This window comes from Leptonychotes weddellii, chromosome 5, assembly GCF_054177405.1.
Source record: "Leptonychotes weddellii isolate Sample4059 chromosome 5, ASM5417740v2, whole genome shotgun sequence".
NCBI lineage: Eukaryota > Metazoa > Chordata > Mammalia > Carnivora > Phocidae > Leptonychotes > Leptonychotes weddellii.
The window spans coordinates 150,446,310-150,462,924 of record NC_138373.1 but is presented as its reverse complement, the minus strand read 5'-3'; the positions used below and the strand labels follow the sequence as shown (position 1 = coordinate 150,462,924).

The window sequence follows — 16,615 nt, the reverse complement described above, 5'->3', positions numbered from 1 at the left end:
TTCTGTTGGGAGAGGGGGCTCTGGGATTGTCCAGTTGGGCACAGGATGTTCTGGAGTTGTCCCGTTGGATGACTCTGTTGGGAGAGGGGGCTCTGGGATTGTCCCGTTGGGCACAGGATATTCTGGAGTTGTCCCGCTGGGTGGCTCTGTTGGGAGAGGGAACTCTGGGATTGTCCCGTTGGGCACAGGATGTTCTGGAGTTGTCCCGCTGGATGGCTCTGTTGGGAGAGGGGGCTCTGGGATTGTCCAGTTGGGCACAGGATGTTCTAGGGTTGCTCCGATGGATGGTTCTGTTGGGAGAGGAGGCTCTGGGGTTGTCCCTCTGGGGAATACATGTGGGAAAAGAAGTCTGACGGTTGTCCTGTTGGATAGAAGAGGTTCTAGAGTTGTCTTGTCGGGTGGCTCTGGTGGGAGAGGAAACTTGAGGACTGTTTCGTTGGACGAAGGAGGTTCTGGGGTTATCCTGTTGGGCGATTCTTGAGGGAGAGGATGCTCTGGGGGTGTTGTGCTGTGTGAGAGAGGTCCTGGGGATGTCCTGTTGGGTGGATGAGGTTCTGGGTTTGTCCCGTTGGGCGATTTGTGTGGGAGAGGAGGCTCGGGGGGTATCGAACTGTGTGGAAGCAGTCTGGGCAACATCCCTCTGGGCAGAACAGCGAAGAGAAGAAGTCTGGGGGGTGGCACTGCGAGGTCCGCCCTGCAGTGTCGCACAGGAAGCCGGGGTTAGTGCCAACCGGTGCCGCTCCAAGAAGTTCCCACTCTCTCCCCGGAGCTTCGCCCAGTGCTGTCCGGCACTTCGGCTCCCACTGGTGTCTGGAGAGAGGAGAGGCGGGTTCAAGGTAAGGGGAGGGGTCTCACACACAACCTCTCTTTGTCCCCTGGGACAGATGATTAAGGCAGAGCCCACAGCCCCTTCTTAGAGGACCCACTGTCCAGACCAAGTGAGTCCACCCTTCGGAGCGAGTTAGATCGGATGAGGCTTAAAGGCCTCTCTCAAGCTGAGGCTGGGAACTTGACATTGAAACCCCAGCTGACTCAGTCACTGGAAAGTAGGCTCCAGAGCTGAAAGGGCACGTCGACTGGGGATCCCTGCACAAACTTGTAGAGAGCCCTTTCGACAAGAGCCCACGGGACCCGAGAGAGGGAGAGGTGGGTCTGGGGACAGCTACCTAGCAACTTCCCTTTCCCTGTTCTACCTCCTGCGAGTGGGATCTGAGAACTCCCCCCATCTCTTCTAAGGAGGCTCTTTCACGTATGATAGTTCTAGAAAGCTCCCATTCCTTATACCCAGAAAGGCTCCTGCCCCGGATGCTCTCAGGGCTGCCCTGAGCCTGGCATGGACTTTTGTGAACCTGCAGCATGGGCCTCACCTGGGAGTTTGCCTGAAATGCAGACTCTCAGGGCCCCCCCCACGGGCGCACTGCGAGAAATCTACATTTTAATAAGATTCCCAGGTGATCTGCGTGCACATTATAGTCTAAGCAGCCCTGGTCCGAGAGATTAATGTAACTGCCCTAAACAGGGACCCCTTCACAACTCCCATTCCCAGGGAGGGACCACCATGACCTCAGTTTCACCCTCCAGCCCCCTCAGCCCTTGGTCACCCAGCATGTGGTGGCCCCCAGCTGTGTGTGTGTCCCCGGGCCGGAGCTTCAGGAGAGGAATAAAGGGTATGGTGGCTTCTGGAACGAGCCACCACTGCTTTCATTAAAGGCCATGCTTAAGGGGCACCTGGGTGGCTCAGTCAGTTAAGTGTCTGCCTTTGGCTCAGGTCATGATCTCGGGGTCTTGGGATGGAGCCCCACATCCGGCTCCCTGCTCAGTGGGGAGTCTGCCTCTACCACGCCCCACCCAGCTTGTGCTAGCTCTCTCGAACGCTCACTCTATCTCAAATAAATAAATAAAAAGAAAAGAAAAGAAAATAAAGGCCATGCTTAAGACGCCCTCCCCTCCTGCTTGGAAAGCTCTGTCTCCTCCAAACTTTCTGACCTGCTGGCCCTGAAGTCTGAATTTCCAGCACCTAGCAAGGGACCAGAACCAAGCACATAGCAGCACTTAATTTTTCATTGTTGTTGCCCAATGAACTGACGCCCCATGGCGTTCTAAATCGGCCGGCTTCTCTTATCCGCCTCCTCCCACCTCCCCCTCAGCCACCCACATCCCTCGCCTGGATGGTTGCAATAGCCCCCAGCATGTGCACTGGGGGCCCCAGGTCATCATCCCATTCAGGGAGATCCTTTCCAAAAGCAAACCTGGCTAGATCACCCCTGCTTACACTCCATGCAGTGTGGGTCCTGGATGGGAGCGCAGGACCACAGAGGGACATTAGGGGGGAAAACGGATGAACCCAAATAAAGTCTATAGTTTAGACAGTGGTGCTATACCAATGTTAATTTCTTAATTTTGATAGCCGTACTTTGGGTTTGTAAGATGTCAACATTAGGCGAACTGGGCAAAGGGTATAATGGAAACTCTCTGGACTCTTCGCAACTCTGCTATAAATCTAAAATTATTTCAAAATAAAAGATGGCAAAAACATCAGGGGCTCCCAACTGCATTTGGAAGAAAATCCAGGGATTTCACATGGCCGGTGAGGCTCTGGCCACCCCCACCAGACTCCCTGCTCCATTTGAGGAGGGGCCCCACCTTCTAGTTTTCCTCTGTGTCTCCCCGGCTGAGGAAAGTGCTGAGCACACAGGAAGGGCTCAATCATACCGTGCTGCCCGCCTCCAAGCTCTGAGCTCTGCTTCACCCTTTGAGCACGGGTGCTGGCTGAGATGGCGTTTGCCACCGCTCCTGGTGCCTCATGGTGGGGTCAGTGCCCCCACCCCCAGCCCAGGCTTCTTCCTTGCCTGCCCATCTTGAGCATCCTTTTCGGCCTGGCCCCCCCAGGATCTGACCTCTCTCCCACAGCCCCCTAACGCGCACACAGGGCAGGCTCTACGTATGTCCTAGGGCACCGTGTCCTGTTCCTCGGCCGGCGGGGCTCTGTGCAGCCTGCCCCTTGGAGTGTGCTTTGCAAACTAGGGGGTGCCCAGAGCGCCATGTCAAGGGGTTCCTAACATCTCATCCTGGAGTTGGTTAACTCCTCCGGGACCTTGGCTCCCTGTCTGCAGTGTGGGAGCCTGCCACCAAGTGAACAGTAGTGACTGCCTTCAATCAAGAAGGGCACAGAGTGAGCCTTCCCCCACTCCACTGCCCTGTGTGAGAAGCAAGAAAGCAGGTATTTAGTACAAAATCCCACCTGCCTATTAGGCCACTCTCACTCCGGGGAGGCATTTGGCTCCCTGCATCCTCTGTGATATTACTTCTTCCCATGCACCCTCTCCCCGGGGCCTGAGAGGGCAAGGCAGTGCGGGTGGGGCGGTGATAAGATCTGATTCATGTTTTTGTTTGTTTTTTTAGAGAGGGTGGGGGGGAGCACACATGCCTGGGAGCAGGGGAAGGAGCAGAGGGAGAGAGAGAATCTCAAGCAGGCTCCATGCTTAGCGCGGAGCCCAATGCGGGGCTCGATCTCACGACCCTGAGATCATGACCTGCGCTGAAATCAAAAGTCAAATGCATAACCGACTGAGCCACCCAGGTGCCCCTCGTGTTTTTAAAGGCGGCTCCAGCTGCTGTGGGGAATGGACTGAGAGGGCCGGACAGAATCCGGAGGCTTGAAGGGGACTCTGGTGACAATCCCAGCGGGGGGCAGCAGTGGTTTGGCCAGGGAGTACTTGTACAGATGGCAAGAAGGGGCTAGATTTGAGGTGTGTTTTGCAGGTGGTGCTAACCACAAGTGCTGACTGAATACAAAGGTGAGGAAACAGAGAAATCGGGAAAACACAAGATTGGGGGCCTGAGCCGTCAGAATGGTGGTGACATTGAACAGACTGCAGGAAAAACAGGCTTGGAGGGAGGGTCAGGGTGTGAGTGGCCCCCTACATCAGCCTCCTCTCTCCTCCCCCCGACTCCCGTGCTCCACATGCTCCCATCACCCATACCCGGCTCACATGCCAGTGAGGTGCTAACCAGGGTCATGGGCATCTGGGGGCGTGGCCTGCCCAGTGGCCTTTTCCCTTTCTCTGCAAACAATCCTCCTGATTTCCTGTGGGCAATCTCCTCCCCCACTCTCAGGCCATGAGGTGTGCACAGGGGCCTGACCCCATCCCCGATCACCAGGTTGGGCATGTGACCCACGTTGGGTCCCAGGGAAAACCCTATGGACAAGATTGTACCCTCTTTCCTGGGAGCTGATATGCAGGTGGGATACAGCCTGGGCCTGCTGCTGCTCATCATGCCACGACTGGGGGACGGTCTGGCTGAGAACAAAGCCAGTGCAGAAGAAAACACAGTAGAAACCAGATTTCTGATACTATTTGAACATCTGGATCCAACCATACCTGAAGTCACAGCCGCCTAAACTTTTTACTTAGGTGAGTCATTTCATTTACATTCAGTTGGTTTCTGTCAATTGCAACCTGATCCTAACCAACCAGCTGTGAGATGATGTATTTAAAGTAGGTCTCATGGCACACCGTGGCCGCTCCATAATTATATGGGAACTGTACTGTTATTACTCAGGCCACCAAAGTAAGATGTGCCGGGGGACCCAGATGGCCAGTGAGATCTGGCCAGGCCCCGGGCCATCACCACACCTGTGGTCACAGCGACCAAGCTGGCCTAGCAGGACTCACCTTCCTTTCTCTGGCCTGCGGTATCCCCTCCCACGGGGGACCGGGTGAGGAGAGATGGAGCCCTTCGGGCACTGTCAGCTCTTGACCCTTCCTGGGGCTTCCTCGGGATCATCGTGGTGAGCTCGTCCCTGCTGGAGGCCTCCTCCCGCCTTTCAACAGTGTCCCAGTCCTGCCAGGGAAGGGAGGAGAAAGCATGGAGCCTCTAGGGCCTGTGCTCCCCGCATGAGATAGGTAGATAAAGGGAAGGCTCTGACATTGAAGAGCATCTGCTGTATACTCAGCACAGCCATATACTCAGCACAGCCAGGCTCTTTGCAGACGTTAACTTAGCTAATCTTCAACCAACCCTTGAGGTAGGCATGTACGTCAGAGCTAAAAACTTGCCCTAAGTCACGCAGCTGGGAAATGGTTTAGGTGGGAGGGGACTTGAACCCAGGGCATTTGGACTCCCTGTGGTAGAAAGGCCCTGGCATGGCAGCCCCCGGTCCCCAGAGACACCCCCAGGGTCCAGAGAGAAGTGGGTTCAAAGCCTTGCCCCTCCACTTCCCAGATACATGACCTCAGGTAAGTTGTTTCCCTTCTCTGAGCCTCAGTAGAATGGGGTCATAAAAGTCTCTACCTCAGAGGGGGTGGTGAGCCTTCTTGAGCCCACACCTGCCGTCCCATCACTTTCCCTCAGAGGTCTCACAGATAACCTGCCTCTCCTGCCCTGTGACAGCCCTTTGAGGGGTGAATACCCCAGGAAGTTCCCGAGTCTTCTCTTCTCCCAGCCAAATGGCCCCCAGCCCTTGCCTGGGCTGCCCACCCTGCTCCCTCCCCTCTGTCCTTCAGAGATCTATGCCAGGGCTGGTCATGGAGCTCAGAGGCATGTGACCAGGACAGGGCCCAGAACCAGTCCCATCCTTGCTCCAGACAGCATGCCCAACATCCCGGCCCTCTGTGACCTGAGAGTATTGGGCAGCCTGACCCCATCGGTGATTCACCTGGAACTTCCTGTCAATTGACACTCCTTCCGTCTTTTCACGGAAGAGACCCCTGCCCCTCCCAGGCGGTTGGTCCGGGTGGCCCAAGGTGCCGGCTAAGTCTCCAGAGGGCCCTGGCCCAGCTCCCTGGTGTAAGAGACTCAACCCTTGTCTGGAGGTTTGGGGGGGACCCCAGGGCTGGCACAGAGGGGCGATCTTGCCCCCGGCCGTCCCTTCCCAGCTCACCACGGAGGACGAGTCGCTGGTATCATCAGGGGTGTTGCAGTCAGGGCTGGAGCTGGTGCCAGACTCAGGGCCTTCGTCAAAGCTGCCTCCCAGGGAGGAGGCCAGACCCCCCAGATAGGGCACTGCCTCCGGCTCCTGGCTCCTGTGTCCAGGGGCAGCTGTGGGCGCCTCTGCGGAGGACCCTGCTGACCGGCCCCTGGGAGAAGAAACAGACCTATGACTTCTTCCCCAAAAACTCATGGGAACTAGGGAGTAGTACCCCACCCAGGTACACACACACCTCACACTAGAGCAAAGGAGGGAGTGAACACCTGTGCTGGGCTTTTCACATGGACTGCCTCATTTGGCTACAACAGTCTCCCTTTGAAATGTGTGTCGTGATTCCCATTTTACAGATGAAGACACTGAGGCTCAGAGAGCTCAAGGGTCTGGCCAAGGTCACAGAGCCAGGAAGGGGGACAGCTGCATTGTGAACCATGCCTGTGACCCCAGCACCAATCCTCTGTCACTGGAGTAGGAGTGGGACCCCCAAGCTCAGTAAAACTGACATGACAGGTGTACTGGGCTGAAGGGGGGCCTCAAGAGGTAGCAGAGCTCCAGAGATAGTGACAGGGTCACCAGTCTGGATGCCAAGGGAGGGAGTAGCAGAGAAAGCCCTGCTTTAGACAAGCCAGTCCAGATAGCCAGAGGCCCAAGTAGGCTTATAGATGGCAGTGTCCCCAAAGAGTGACCCACAGATGGACCTACAAGACGGGAAGGGATGACGGCCCCGAAAAAGGTCTGTGGTCACATGAGTTTGGGACGTACCACATACTTCTACCACCCTACCCAAAAGCACAAGGCCTGCTAGCAAACTGAATTTTCTGACAAGTCTTGCAAGACAGATATTCAAATCTGTTTACCCTGGACTTTCTGAAACATACTTGGTGGCAGAGCTGGTTTTGGTTAAGTACTACCTCTCTGTGAGGCGTACATGTTCCCAAAGCAAAGCTGATTTGATTCAATTCCTCTTATTTTTTAAACAGGGAAACTGAGGCATAAAGGAGGGAATGACTTGTTTCCTTAGCCCATCGGGGATGGAACAGAGGCCGGAACCCAGGTTTCTGGGCCCTCGGCCATGCCCTCCCAAGGCACCATGGCCTCAAAGAGGGACTTCAGTTCAGCTCAGGCCTGGGGGTGGAGGGAACCCCAGAGCCTGGAGCAGCGCACGGTCAGGTAGGTGGGTGGTCACAGGTGCCCACCTGTTTAATCTTTCAAAGCTGTGCCAAGGAAATGTGAGCAGGCTGGGGGCCATGCCCCCTGCAGGGTGGGTGCATGGCTGCTCCTCACCCAGGAGCAAACTGAGCTAGGGCCCAAGGAACATGGCCACTGCTGGCCTATGCCCAGGCCGTGTGACCTGTCCACGTGACCCATGCCCGCAGCCAGCAGACAGATCCTGCCATCGTGAAGGGGTGCAGGGTGGGGTGGGTGAGGGCATCCTCCCCTAGGGAGCCCCTCCCCAAGCCCTGGGGCTCTACCCACCTCTCAGGCCCTGGCCCAAGGCCCGGGCCCGCCACGGACTGGCAGCCGGAGGTCGAGGGACGGGGAGGGTCCTCAGAGGCAGGCGGGCGGCGTGGCAGGTCGCAGTAAGGCACCCCAGCACTTGGAGGGCTCCCCGGCTCCTGGGGCAGAGTTGGACAGAGGAGGCAGCTCCTGGCCCACGTGGGGGTTCCCCTCCCCCTGCGCAGCCCCTCCCCCCACCAGGCGGTGTAGCTGAGCGGCCGGGCATCTCCTCCTGGGATCTCAGGCTTCTCAAGGAGAGCTGTCCATCAGGCGGGCAGCGTCTCTGGGGACCCAAGCGGGGGGCTGGCAGAGGTGCAGGGTGTGTGCAAGCACACGTATATGTACAGGTCTGTGTGTGTATGAAGGCCTGTGTGTGCAAGTGTGCGCCGGCGCGCGTGTCTGCAAGGTCGGGGCAGGGGGACACTAACGCACAAGTTTGCATCAGCGCATGTGAGTTTAGCTCTACATGTGTGTCGGCGCACGTGCGTGTGCGCTGGAGGCTGTGAAGGGAACAGAAGGGCCCAGACGGGTCTCCTGCAGCTGGAGAACAAGGTCGAGGGCGGAGGGTGAGGAGGAGGGACGCAGCCCACCTGGAGAGTGAAGGACATGGTCTGCGGGAGGAGGAGGAAGTCTGAGGGGACGGAAAGCGAGACCTGGGGGGAAGGAGCAAGGGGAGATTTGCCCTGCTGCAGGGGGCGCGCAGGGGGCTGGCAGGGGGCAGGAGGGTCCAGGCCCCGGGGTGGGGGTGGGGGTGGGGCCCTGAGGCCGCAGCCTTCTCTCCCCTGCCCGCCCGGCCAGGCCACACCTGCGGAGGCTGGAGCCGGGCTCACCCGGGGGGATCGGCGGCGGCTCAGCTCCGGGAAGGCCCCCCCATTCCTCCCCTCCTCGCCGGGGCGGCCGGCCCTCCCTGGTGGTGGGAGCCGGCGGCGACGCACCCTGCACCCCGCCTCCTCTCAGGTTACCTGGCCGGCGGGCTCCCGCGGTGGCGGCTGTCAGCACCCTCGTCCCCGGGGGGCTCCGGCTCAGGCCCCCACGCTGCCGCCCTCCCAGGCCCCGACTCTGGGCCGTGGCGGCGGCGGCCGAGGCGGCGGAAACCTTAGAGGGGCCGGCTGCGAGCAGGGGCCCCTCATTACTCTTTCATAAGCCGGGGCCCAGCCAAGAACAATGAGGGACATGAAACCGCAGGAACCTGATCCCCGCCGCTCACCTGAGAGCCGGGCAGGGAGAGGGGAGGCTGGGCGCCGGCTCCCCGGGGACCCCGGAGCTCAGCGCCCAGGGCTGAGGCCACAGCCCGGCCACGCTGCAGGGTGGGCACCCGCGCCGACGCCAAGAAAGCCACGAGAGCGGGCCCTGGGCAGTGCCAAGGAGCGGGGCCCGGGTGGGCGCAGAGCCATCCAAGCCAGAGGAGGCCCATGTGGGTTCAGTTTTGCCCCCTGCCCTGGAGCCAGATTCTGATCAGAACTGGACAGCGGGAGGTGTCAGATCCACAGCCCAGCCTGGCGCCTTGGCCGCCCTGGGGACCTTGCCACATGAATGAGGAGGGAGCAGTGGGTTGGGTACCACCAAGGGGTCCAGCCCAGCTGGGCCCAAGCAGGACCCCCAGCCTGTCATGGCACCTCCTCCCTGCTTTCACCCCAAGCCCCCATCACTGCCCACTGCCCGCCTGAGCAGGCCCCGAAGCCAGTCCCTGGCTCTGATTTCCCGTCTGCGGGTCAGCACGGGCTCTGGCCTCAGACAGACGTCAGGCCCAGTCCTGGCACCTCCACTTCCTAGCTGGGTGACCTCAGCCCAGTGGTTTCCCTCTCTGAGCCTGGTTTTCTCATCTACAAAACTGGGATGATAAGAACATGCACCTCCTAGGGATGTTAGGACAATTAAATGGCTCAATATTTGTTTTTGTTTTTGTTTTTTAAAGATTATTTATTTATTTATTTATTTGACAGAGAGAGGCACAGCGAGAAAGGGAACAACAAGCACGGGGAGTGGGAGAGGGAGAAGCAGGCTTCCCGCTGAGCAGGGAGCCCGATGCGGGGCTCGATCCCAGGACCCTGGGATCATGACCCGAGCCAAAGGCAGACGCTTAACGACTGAGCCACCCAGGCGCCCCAAATGGGTCAGTATTTGTAAAGGGCTTAGAACAGTGCCTGGTCTGCACATCTTCAATATAATAAATAATGTAAAAACATTAAATAGAATTTTATTAGGGTTAAATCAATAGAATATTAAATACATTTAAGAATAAATACATTGAGGGGGCCTGGGTGGCTCAGTTGGTTAAGCGACTGCCTTCGGCTCAGGTCATGATCCTGGAGTCCTGGGATGGAGTCCCGCATCGGGCTCCCTGCTCCGCGGGGAGTCTGCTTCTCCCTCTGACCCTCCCCTCTCTCATGCTCTCTCTCTCTCTTTCATTCTCTCTCTCTCTCTCAAATAAATAAATAAAAATCTAAAAAAAAAGATACATATTTAAAAATAAATAAATAAATAAATAAATAAATAAATAAATAAATAAATTGAAAGGGCGCCTGGACGGTTCAGTCCGCTGAGCATCCAACTCTTGGTTTCGGCTCAGGTCATGATCTCAGGGTCCTGGGATCGAACCCCCAGAAGAACCCCGCGACAAGCCCTGCATCAGGCTTCCTGCTCAGTGGGGAGTCTGCTTGGGATTCTCTCTCTCCCTCTGCCCCTCCCCCAGCTCACGCTCTCTCTCTCTCAAATTAATAAATAAATCTTAAAATAAATAAATAAAGAAATACATTGAAAAGGGATGTGTGGTGCCTGGCAGACAGCAGGACCCTCCCACGTAGCCCGTCCTCCCCCTGCAGATCCTGGCTGTGACCTGGTCCAGGCCTCCTGATTTCCAGGGATAACCACCTGCCCCCCTGGCCTGTGGGAGGCTCAGCTGAGAACAGAGCAGGGATGCATCCAGCACCCAAGCTCCTAGGGGAGCTAGAGTAAGCCTCAGGGAGAGGGTTGCCCTGGGACCTGGGGCCACATCTGTACATTCCTGGGTAGCATAACGCCTGGCACATTTCAGGCACCTGTTCCTTATGAGTGAACACATGAGCTGGCCTAAGGTCTCAGCCTGGAAGTGGCTGGACTGACACTAGAACTGAGACCTGTCTGAGTCCAAGTTTCTCCTCCTGTTCCACACTTGCCATCTCCCCACCCACTGCGGAAGGCCATGGGCATCAGAGACAGACTCGCGGGGCTTTGGGGTGTGTTCCCTGAACTTGGGGCTGAGGGTAGAGAGCTATTCTTGGAAGTATCAGGACAGGTAGAAAATTCTCTCCCAGGTTTATTTTTTGGCTCAGGAAGGACGAAGAGAGGAAACTAACGTGTATTGAATTAGCCACATGTCCTTGGACTAAATGGTGCCAGATGCCCTGAGTGAGAAGCCCTGTTGCCCCACTTCCCCCATTAGGAGAGTGAAGCCAGAGAGGGTAAGACCCCAGGTCACATGGCCGGTAAATGGCAAACCTAGGATTGGGACTCTGGTTTGCCTGGCTCTGAAGCTGAACAGTAACTCCCTTAGGAAGGCCACCTCGTGGAGTCTAACACCCCGCATGGAGCTGGATGCCAGGCTCAGGAGGAGCCTCAGGACCCGCTGGGAATGACAGAGCCATGGGGGACAGGGCGGGGGAGGGTCAAGCCCGGAGGGGTCCATGGAGATTCACGGTCCCATGCTTCTCGTAGCTTCTGTACCGGGAGCTCTGGATTTACGCGGAGCGGGGCTTGGCATAAGACCACGAGGATGGCAAAGTGAGAAAACACCTCCCCTTTCTCTCCTTCAATACCTCTAGGGAGAGTCTCCAGTAGGAGCTGGGATGCCTTTAATGCCTCCCTAACACCTGCCAATCTCTCTTTTTAAAGAGAGACAGCAAGACTTGGGCTCAGAGCCTTCAGCTGACAACACTCTCTAGTGAGAATTTAATGACATTTCTGATTTTCTTCCTTTTCTTTCTACCTTTTTAACCTTCTATATAAAGGATATGATCCTAGTGTCCCATTTGTGGTGATGCTATAAAGTTTTGTTTTAGTATAAATTTTAAAAAGGGTGTTTATTTAAAGCATAATAAAATAAGTACTAAATGACATGAGGCCATGGCAAAAAATCATAAAAGCAGGAGAATGACTTGTATTTGGGAAACATAACATGGGCCCATCAGCTCATTGTACAGATGGCAGAACCTCTGTTCTGCCCAGGAGGAAGGCCAGTGTTTGGGTTTGGCCACAAGTTAGTGGCCCACCAGCCGCAGCCCGTCCTGAACACCCCCATCCCAAACTGCCGCAACCACTCAGGGAAGCTGGCCTACCTGGTGCCTTGGTCTGTGGGCCTCCTCAGGGTGGAAGCAATTTTGACAGCAGCTCTGGGCAAGCACGTTGGCCTCAAAGTATTCACACGGGGCATTCCCAGCCACCTCCTCCATACTGGTTGAGTCAGGCCAAAGTAGCTCCTGCGATCCTATGGTGGGGCCTGGGAAGAATGCGGGGGAGGCAAGGACCAGGTAACTGGCTGGCAGCCCACCGGAACCCAGCCTTAGCTACCCCCAGACAGATAAGGACTAAGGAAATAAGGTTATCCATCCATTCATTTAGCTGTTCATTTACTCACTCGGTAAACACTCATTAAGCACCTACTAAGCACCAGGCACTCTGCCAAGCGTTTGACATGTGATTTCTAGTCATCACTGCAGTGCTGCTCAAAGTGTGTTCCAAGGACGCTGCATTAGACTCAGCTGAGCTGCTCCTAAAACGCTTGTTCCTAGAGCACCTGGAGGGCTCATTCGGTGGAGCATGCGACTCTTGATCTTGGGGTTGTGAGTCTGAGCCCTACGTTGGGCCAAGAGATTACTTTAAAAAAACAAAAACAAAAACATATTCCCAGTTCCCTCCCCATATCCACCCAGTGAGAATCTCTTGGAGGTGAGGCCTGGGGTTGCTCATTTTCAACAAATTTCCCGGGTGAGGCAATGCACCCCAAAGTTTGAGTACCCTGGCCTCACAGTTACCCCACATTGTAGATAAAGCAATGCCAATTTCAGACAAAGCAACTAAGGCTCACCTAGGGCCCACACCTTGCTCTAGGTCCCAGGAGCTGAACTGAATTCCAGCCCAGGTCTGTGTCCCTCCCCACCCTCTTGGAGGTGGAAGTGAGGGGCCCTGGATCACACTGCCAATTCACACAGGTTCCTTGGGCAACGCTGGGAGTGAAGCAAAAGCCAGCAGGTATTTTCAGAGTTGAGGACAAAGTCACACAGCCAGGATGCAGTACGGTTTAGCCACAAAGAAGCCCCGGTGCTCTGACTTAAGCACAGGGCCCTCCCATCTGGGTGAGGCCACTGAGGGCTCTGGCGCCATGTCCCGGGTTGGGGGGGAGGGGGCAGACCCCAACAAAAGAGTGACTTGAAGATGCCTTCCTCGCTCACAGAGAGCCCCAGGAGGAGAGTGGCGCAGAAGATGAACCCATATCCCCAAACCCCATGCACCTTGCGGTGCCCCCAGGTCGCCTGCCCATACACCGGTCCTCACCTGGTGAGTTTCCTCCAAAGCATACCAGGACATAAGGCCTTTGTGGCCCAATCTCAGCTGAGACCTGGGGAATTTCACATCCTCCCCTGGGGCAGCCAGGGCGAAGGTTCCTGGCTTCTCCACCATCAGACCTGGGGACGTGGCAGGAGCCGGCGTGTGTGTGAGGGGGGTAGTCACTGGCCCCTCAGCCTCCCTGGGCTGTCATCTCCCCGCGACGTCCCCTGCCCCAGTGGTGGAGGGGGCGCGCACCGGTCCCGCCCAACTTGGGCGGTTCTTTCCTGGTCTGACCACATAAAGGAGCGTCGCCTGACAAGAGAAGGCGGCTCATTTCCCTGGGGGCGGCTGGGGGCTCTATTCCACGTGCCCCTCACTGCTCCCGCTTCCTCCTCTTCCTTAATCCCCAACCAACTGGCAGAATCCTCTAAAATGCACATTAGGTGTGCCTGTAACAATGAAAAACCTTCGGCGGACACTCATGCCCCACCCGGGGAATGGACTCCTGGACCTCTCCGGCGGGTCAGCCAGTCCCTCTCCGTATGCCTCGCCCCTCTCCCTTACCCCAGTAGCGTCCTCTCCCCGCCCCCGTCCCCCCTTTCCGCTGCGCAGTGCTACTGACCTCGGCTCGGGTTTCCACGCACAGGGGGTGCCGGGGTGGGATGCCGGGGTCACAGCTTCTATTTTAACAATGAATCAGAACGTTGCCCGGGAGGTGGACGAAGACCACTCCCCTGCCGCTCTTGCATAGGCTCGCTCTAGGCGCTTCATTTACATAAAGGCTGTGGGATTGGACAACCCGAGGGCAAGGGGCGGGGCGGAGGCGGGCGGCGCCCAGATGCCTCTGAGCGCGGGACCGGCCGCACGTTTAGCCTGAGCTGCTGCTGGGTCTGGGTTTCCAGGAGGCCCTTCAGAGAGCTGGCACTGACGGGCCTGGCTCCCTCTGATGTCTTTCCCGCCGGTGCATTCTCGCAGCACTTCCCTGCACTGGCCTCACTCCAGATGTTGGGCTAGCGACTTAAATTCTCTATGCCTCAGTTTTCTTATCTGTAAAATGGGAAGAGTAGTAGTACCTGTGGGGATCAAATGAAATGCCCAGGGGTTTTCAGCCTCCATTTGCTCGCTTCCACTGATGCAGAACTCACTCACAAAATGCATAGCTCTCTCTCTCTCTTTTTTTAATCTGCGCCCTTTTTAAGCTAACATTTATTCTGCACTATGTACCAGCTCCTATTCTAAAATCTTTACATTCATTAGGATACAGTAACCCAAAGGGTTAAGTACCAAGATCCTCATTTCACAGCAACTAAGGACAATTAACCTGCCAGGGTCTCACAGCTAGTAAGAGGCAGAGCTAAGACTAAAGCCCCAGTGTGGCTGACTCTACTATAGCACCACAGAGCGTCTTCATTCACTAATTATACGCAGACATTCACATGGATCTCTGCTGGGCACTGGGGAGATGGTAACGTGAATAAATTGTGCCTCCTTCTGAGTTGAGAAGCCCGTTGACCAGTGGAAGAGATAGCCCCTAAACAGGTCATCCTGGCCCAGGAGGGAATGGGTGAAGACACAGTTTAGTAACAAGAATAATGAGCTTTCAGCTTGATCCCAGTTACTGTGAGCAGAACAGGAAGTAGTGAGACAGAGGTTCGGTATCTGGCTCTAGCACCTCTTGGCTGTGTGATCTTGAAAAAGTTACTTGACCTGTCTGAGCCTGGTGTGGGTTAGACATTTTGGTTTGAGTTTGAGGGTCAGGACATGGCTGGGGCCCTTTAGCCCTATCCCCCCACCCTCTCAACCCCCCCCCACCATCAGTAAAACCTGTAGCTAACTCAGGGTGGTGTTCCTGACAATTCAGTTCATTAAATACTTACGGAGCCCCTACTTAGTTGTGTGTGCTGAGGATACTTAGCAAAAAAAAAAAAGATTGAATCTCCTGATTCCTTGGTGCTTACATTCTAGCGGAGACAAACAGACCCCAAACAAGATAAAAATTTATTTATTTATTTATTAGAGAGAGGGAGGAGGAGGAGGGGCTGAGGGAGAGAGAGCATCTCAGGAGACTCCCCACTGAGCAGGGAGCCCAATACGATGGGGGGCTCTTCTCAGGGCTCGATCCCACGACCCTGAGATCAGGGCCTGACCCGAGATCAAGAGTCAGACGCTCAACTGACTGAGCCACCCAGGCGCCCCGATGCCAAGCAAGATAAATAAGCAAGATACGGAGTATGTAGGCTGGTGAGAGGTGTTAAGGAGAACAGTGAAGCCAGGAAGGGGGGTGGAAGTGGCTGGTGTGGGGAAGGCATTACATTTGAAATAAGGTGGGCAGGGAAGGCCTCACTGAGATGGTGACATCCGAGCAAAGCCCTGGAGGAGAGGGAGAGAGGCTACAGGCCCCGGGGAGGAACAGTCTGGCGGAGGGGACAGAGGAGTGAGGCAGGAGGAGAGGCAGAGAGGAGGAGAAGAGTCTGGGGGCAGGACGGGGGTTGTCCTGAGTGCTCTCCCTAGCTCTGGAGCCGCCTGGTGGGGCCCCTGGAGGGCAGGAGAAGGTGGTAGGCAGGTGGGCGTCAGCCAGTGTGCTGAAGGAGAGAGGACGGGAAGGAGGCAGGAGGAGGGGGCCAGGGAGCTCTGGGGACTGTTGGAAGAGGCCTCCCTCTTGGGAGGGGGGACAGTGGCTCTAAGAGCGGTTGAGGCCCAAAGAGGGGCCTTCAGTCATCTAAGTAATGACAGTCCCTCCTTTTCCCGAGTGGGCAAAGCTGGCCTCTCTGCGTGCACACTCGTGTTTCTCCCCACACCTCCCTGCAATGAGAAGGGCCACAGTCGCCATCCGCATTGTATAGAGGTGAAAGTCAAGGCTGAAGCAAGGTGTCCAGAGCCACTCAGTTACTTATGATGGAGCCTGGTCTAAAAACCACACTCCCAGAGTCCTGTGCGGGATGGCTCCGATGGCTCAGGGTTAAGGGCACAATTGGCAGCCGGGGCAGCGCCTGCCACCCTTGTCACCATTTATCCTGGGGACACCATCTCCCTTTCTGCTCCCTGCAGTCTGTGCCTGCTCACCTCCATCTTTGCTCATGCTCTTCCCCGTGGCTGGGATACACTCTCCTTAGGTCTGGGGTAGCTGAACCACCACTGACACTTCCAGACCCACTCCACCCCTCTGCCCTGTTTCCTCCTGCCCTCCCAGCCCACCCTGCCCACAGGCCTGTTGGAGGATCCCATGCCCTGGGCAGGCAAGGCAGGGAGGCAGGAGGTGGTGGCCCCACGGAGCAAAAGAAGGAAAGCCTGAGTCTCTCACAGGGTCATCAGGGCTGACTCCAGTCCATGCGACCCTGGGAAGTGGTGATTGGGTGCAGCCAGGCTTACTTTTACTGAAGAAGCCAGAAATCTGAACTTCTGAATGAAATCACAACATCTTAAAATATGGCGAAGTCGGGACGCCTGGGTGGCTCAGTCGTTAGGCGTCTGCCTTCAGCTCAGGTCATGATCCCAGGGTCCTAGGATCGAGTCCCGCATCGGGTTCCTTGCTCAGTGAGGAGCCTGCTTCTCTCTCTCCCTCTGCTGCTCCCCCAAGCTTGTGCTCTCTCTCTCTGACAAATAAATAAATAAAAATTAAAAAAAAAAAATATGGCGAAGTCAACTTATTTAGGTTTTGGTTTTGAT

General features: G+C 56.3%; 1 protein-coding gene across 1 annotated transcript in view; it reads right to left on the bottom strand.

Annotated features, from left to right (window-relative positions):
- The window catches only part of TRIOBP (TRIO and F-actin binding protein), a 54,099-nt gene extending 40,434 nt beyond the window's left edge, over positions 1–13,665 (bottom strand). Inside the window, exons 1-7 of the mRNA XM_081822430.1 lie at positions 13,572–13,665; positions 12,956–13,086; positions 11,740–11,900; positions 7,406–7,545; positions 5,885–6,080; positions 4,677–4,845; positions 18–810 (exon numbers count right to left, since the gene is read on the bottom strand). Coding sequence (XP_081678556.1) covers positions 18–810; positions 4,677–4,845; positions 5,885–6,080; positions 7,406–7,545; positions 11,740–11,853 — 1,412 coding nt within the window. The 5' untranslated portion in view covers positions 11,854–11,900; positions 12,956–13,086; positions 13,572–13,665. The remainder of the gene's footprint in view (positions 1–17; positions 811–4,676; positions 4,846–5,884; positions 6,081–7,405; positions 7,546–11,739; positions 11,901–12,955; positions 13,087–13,571) is intronic.
- Positions 13,666–16,615: the final 2,950 nt, after the last annotated feature.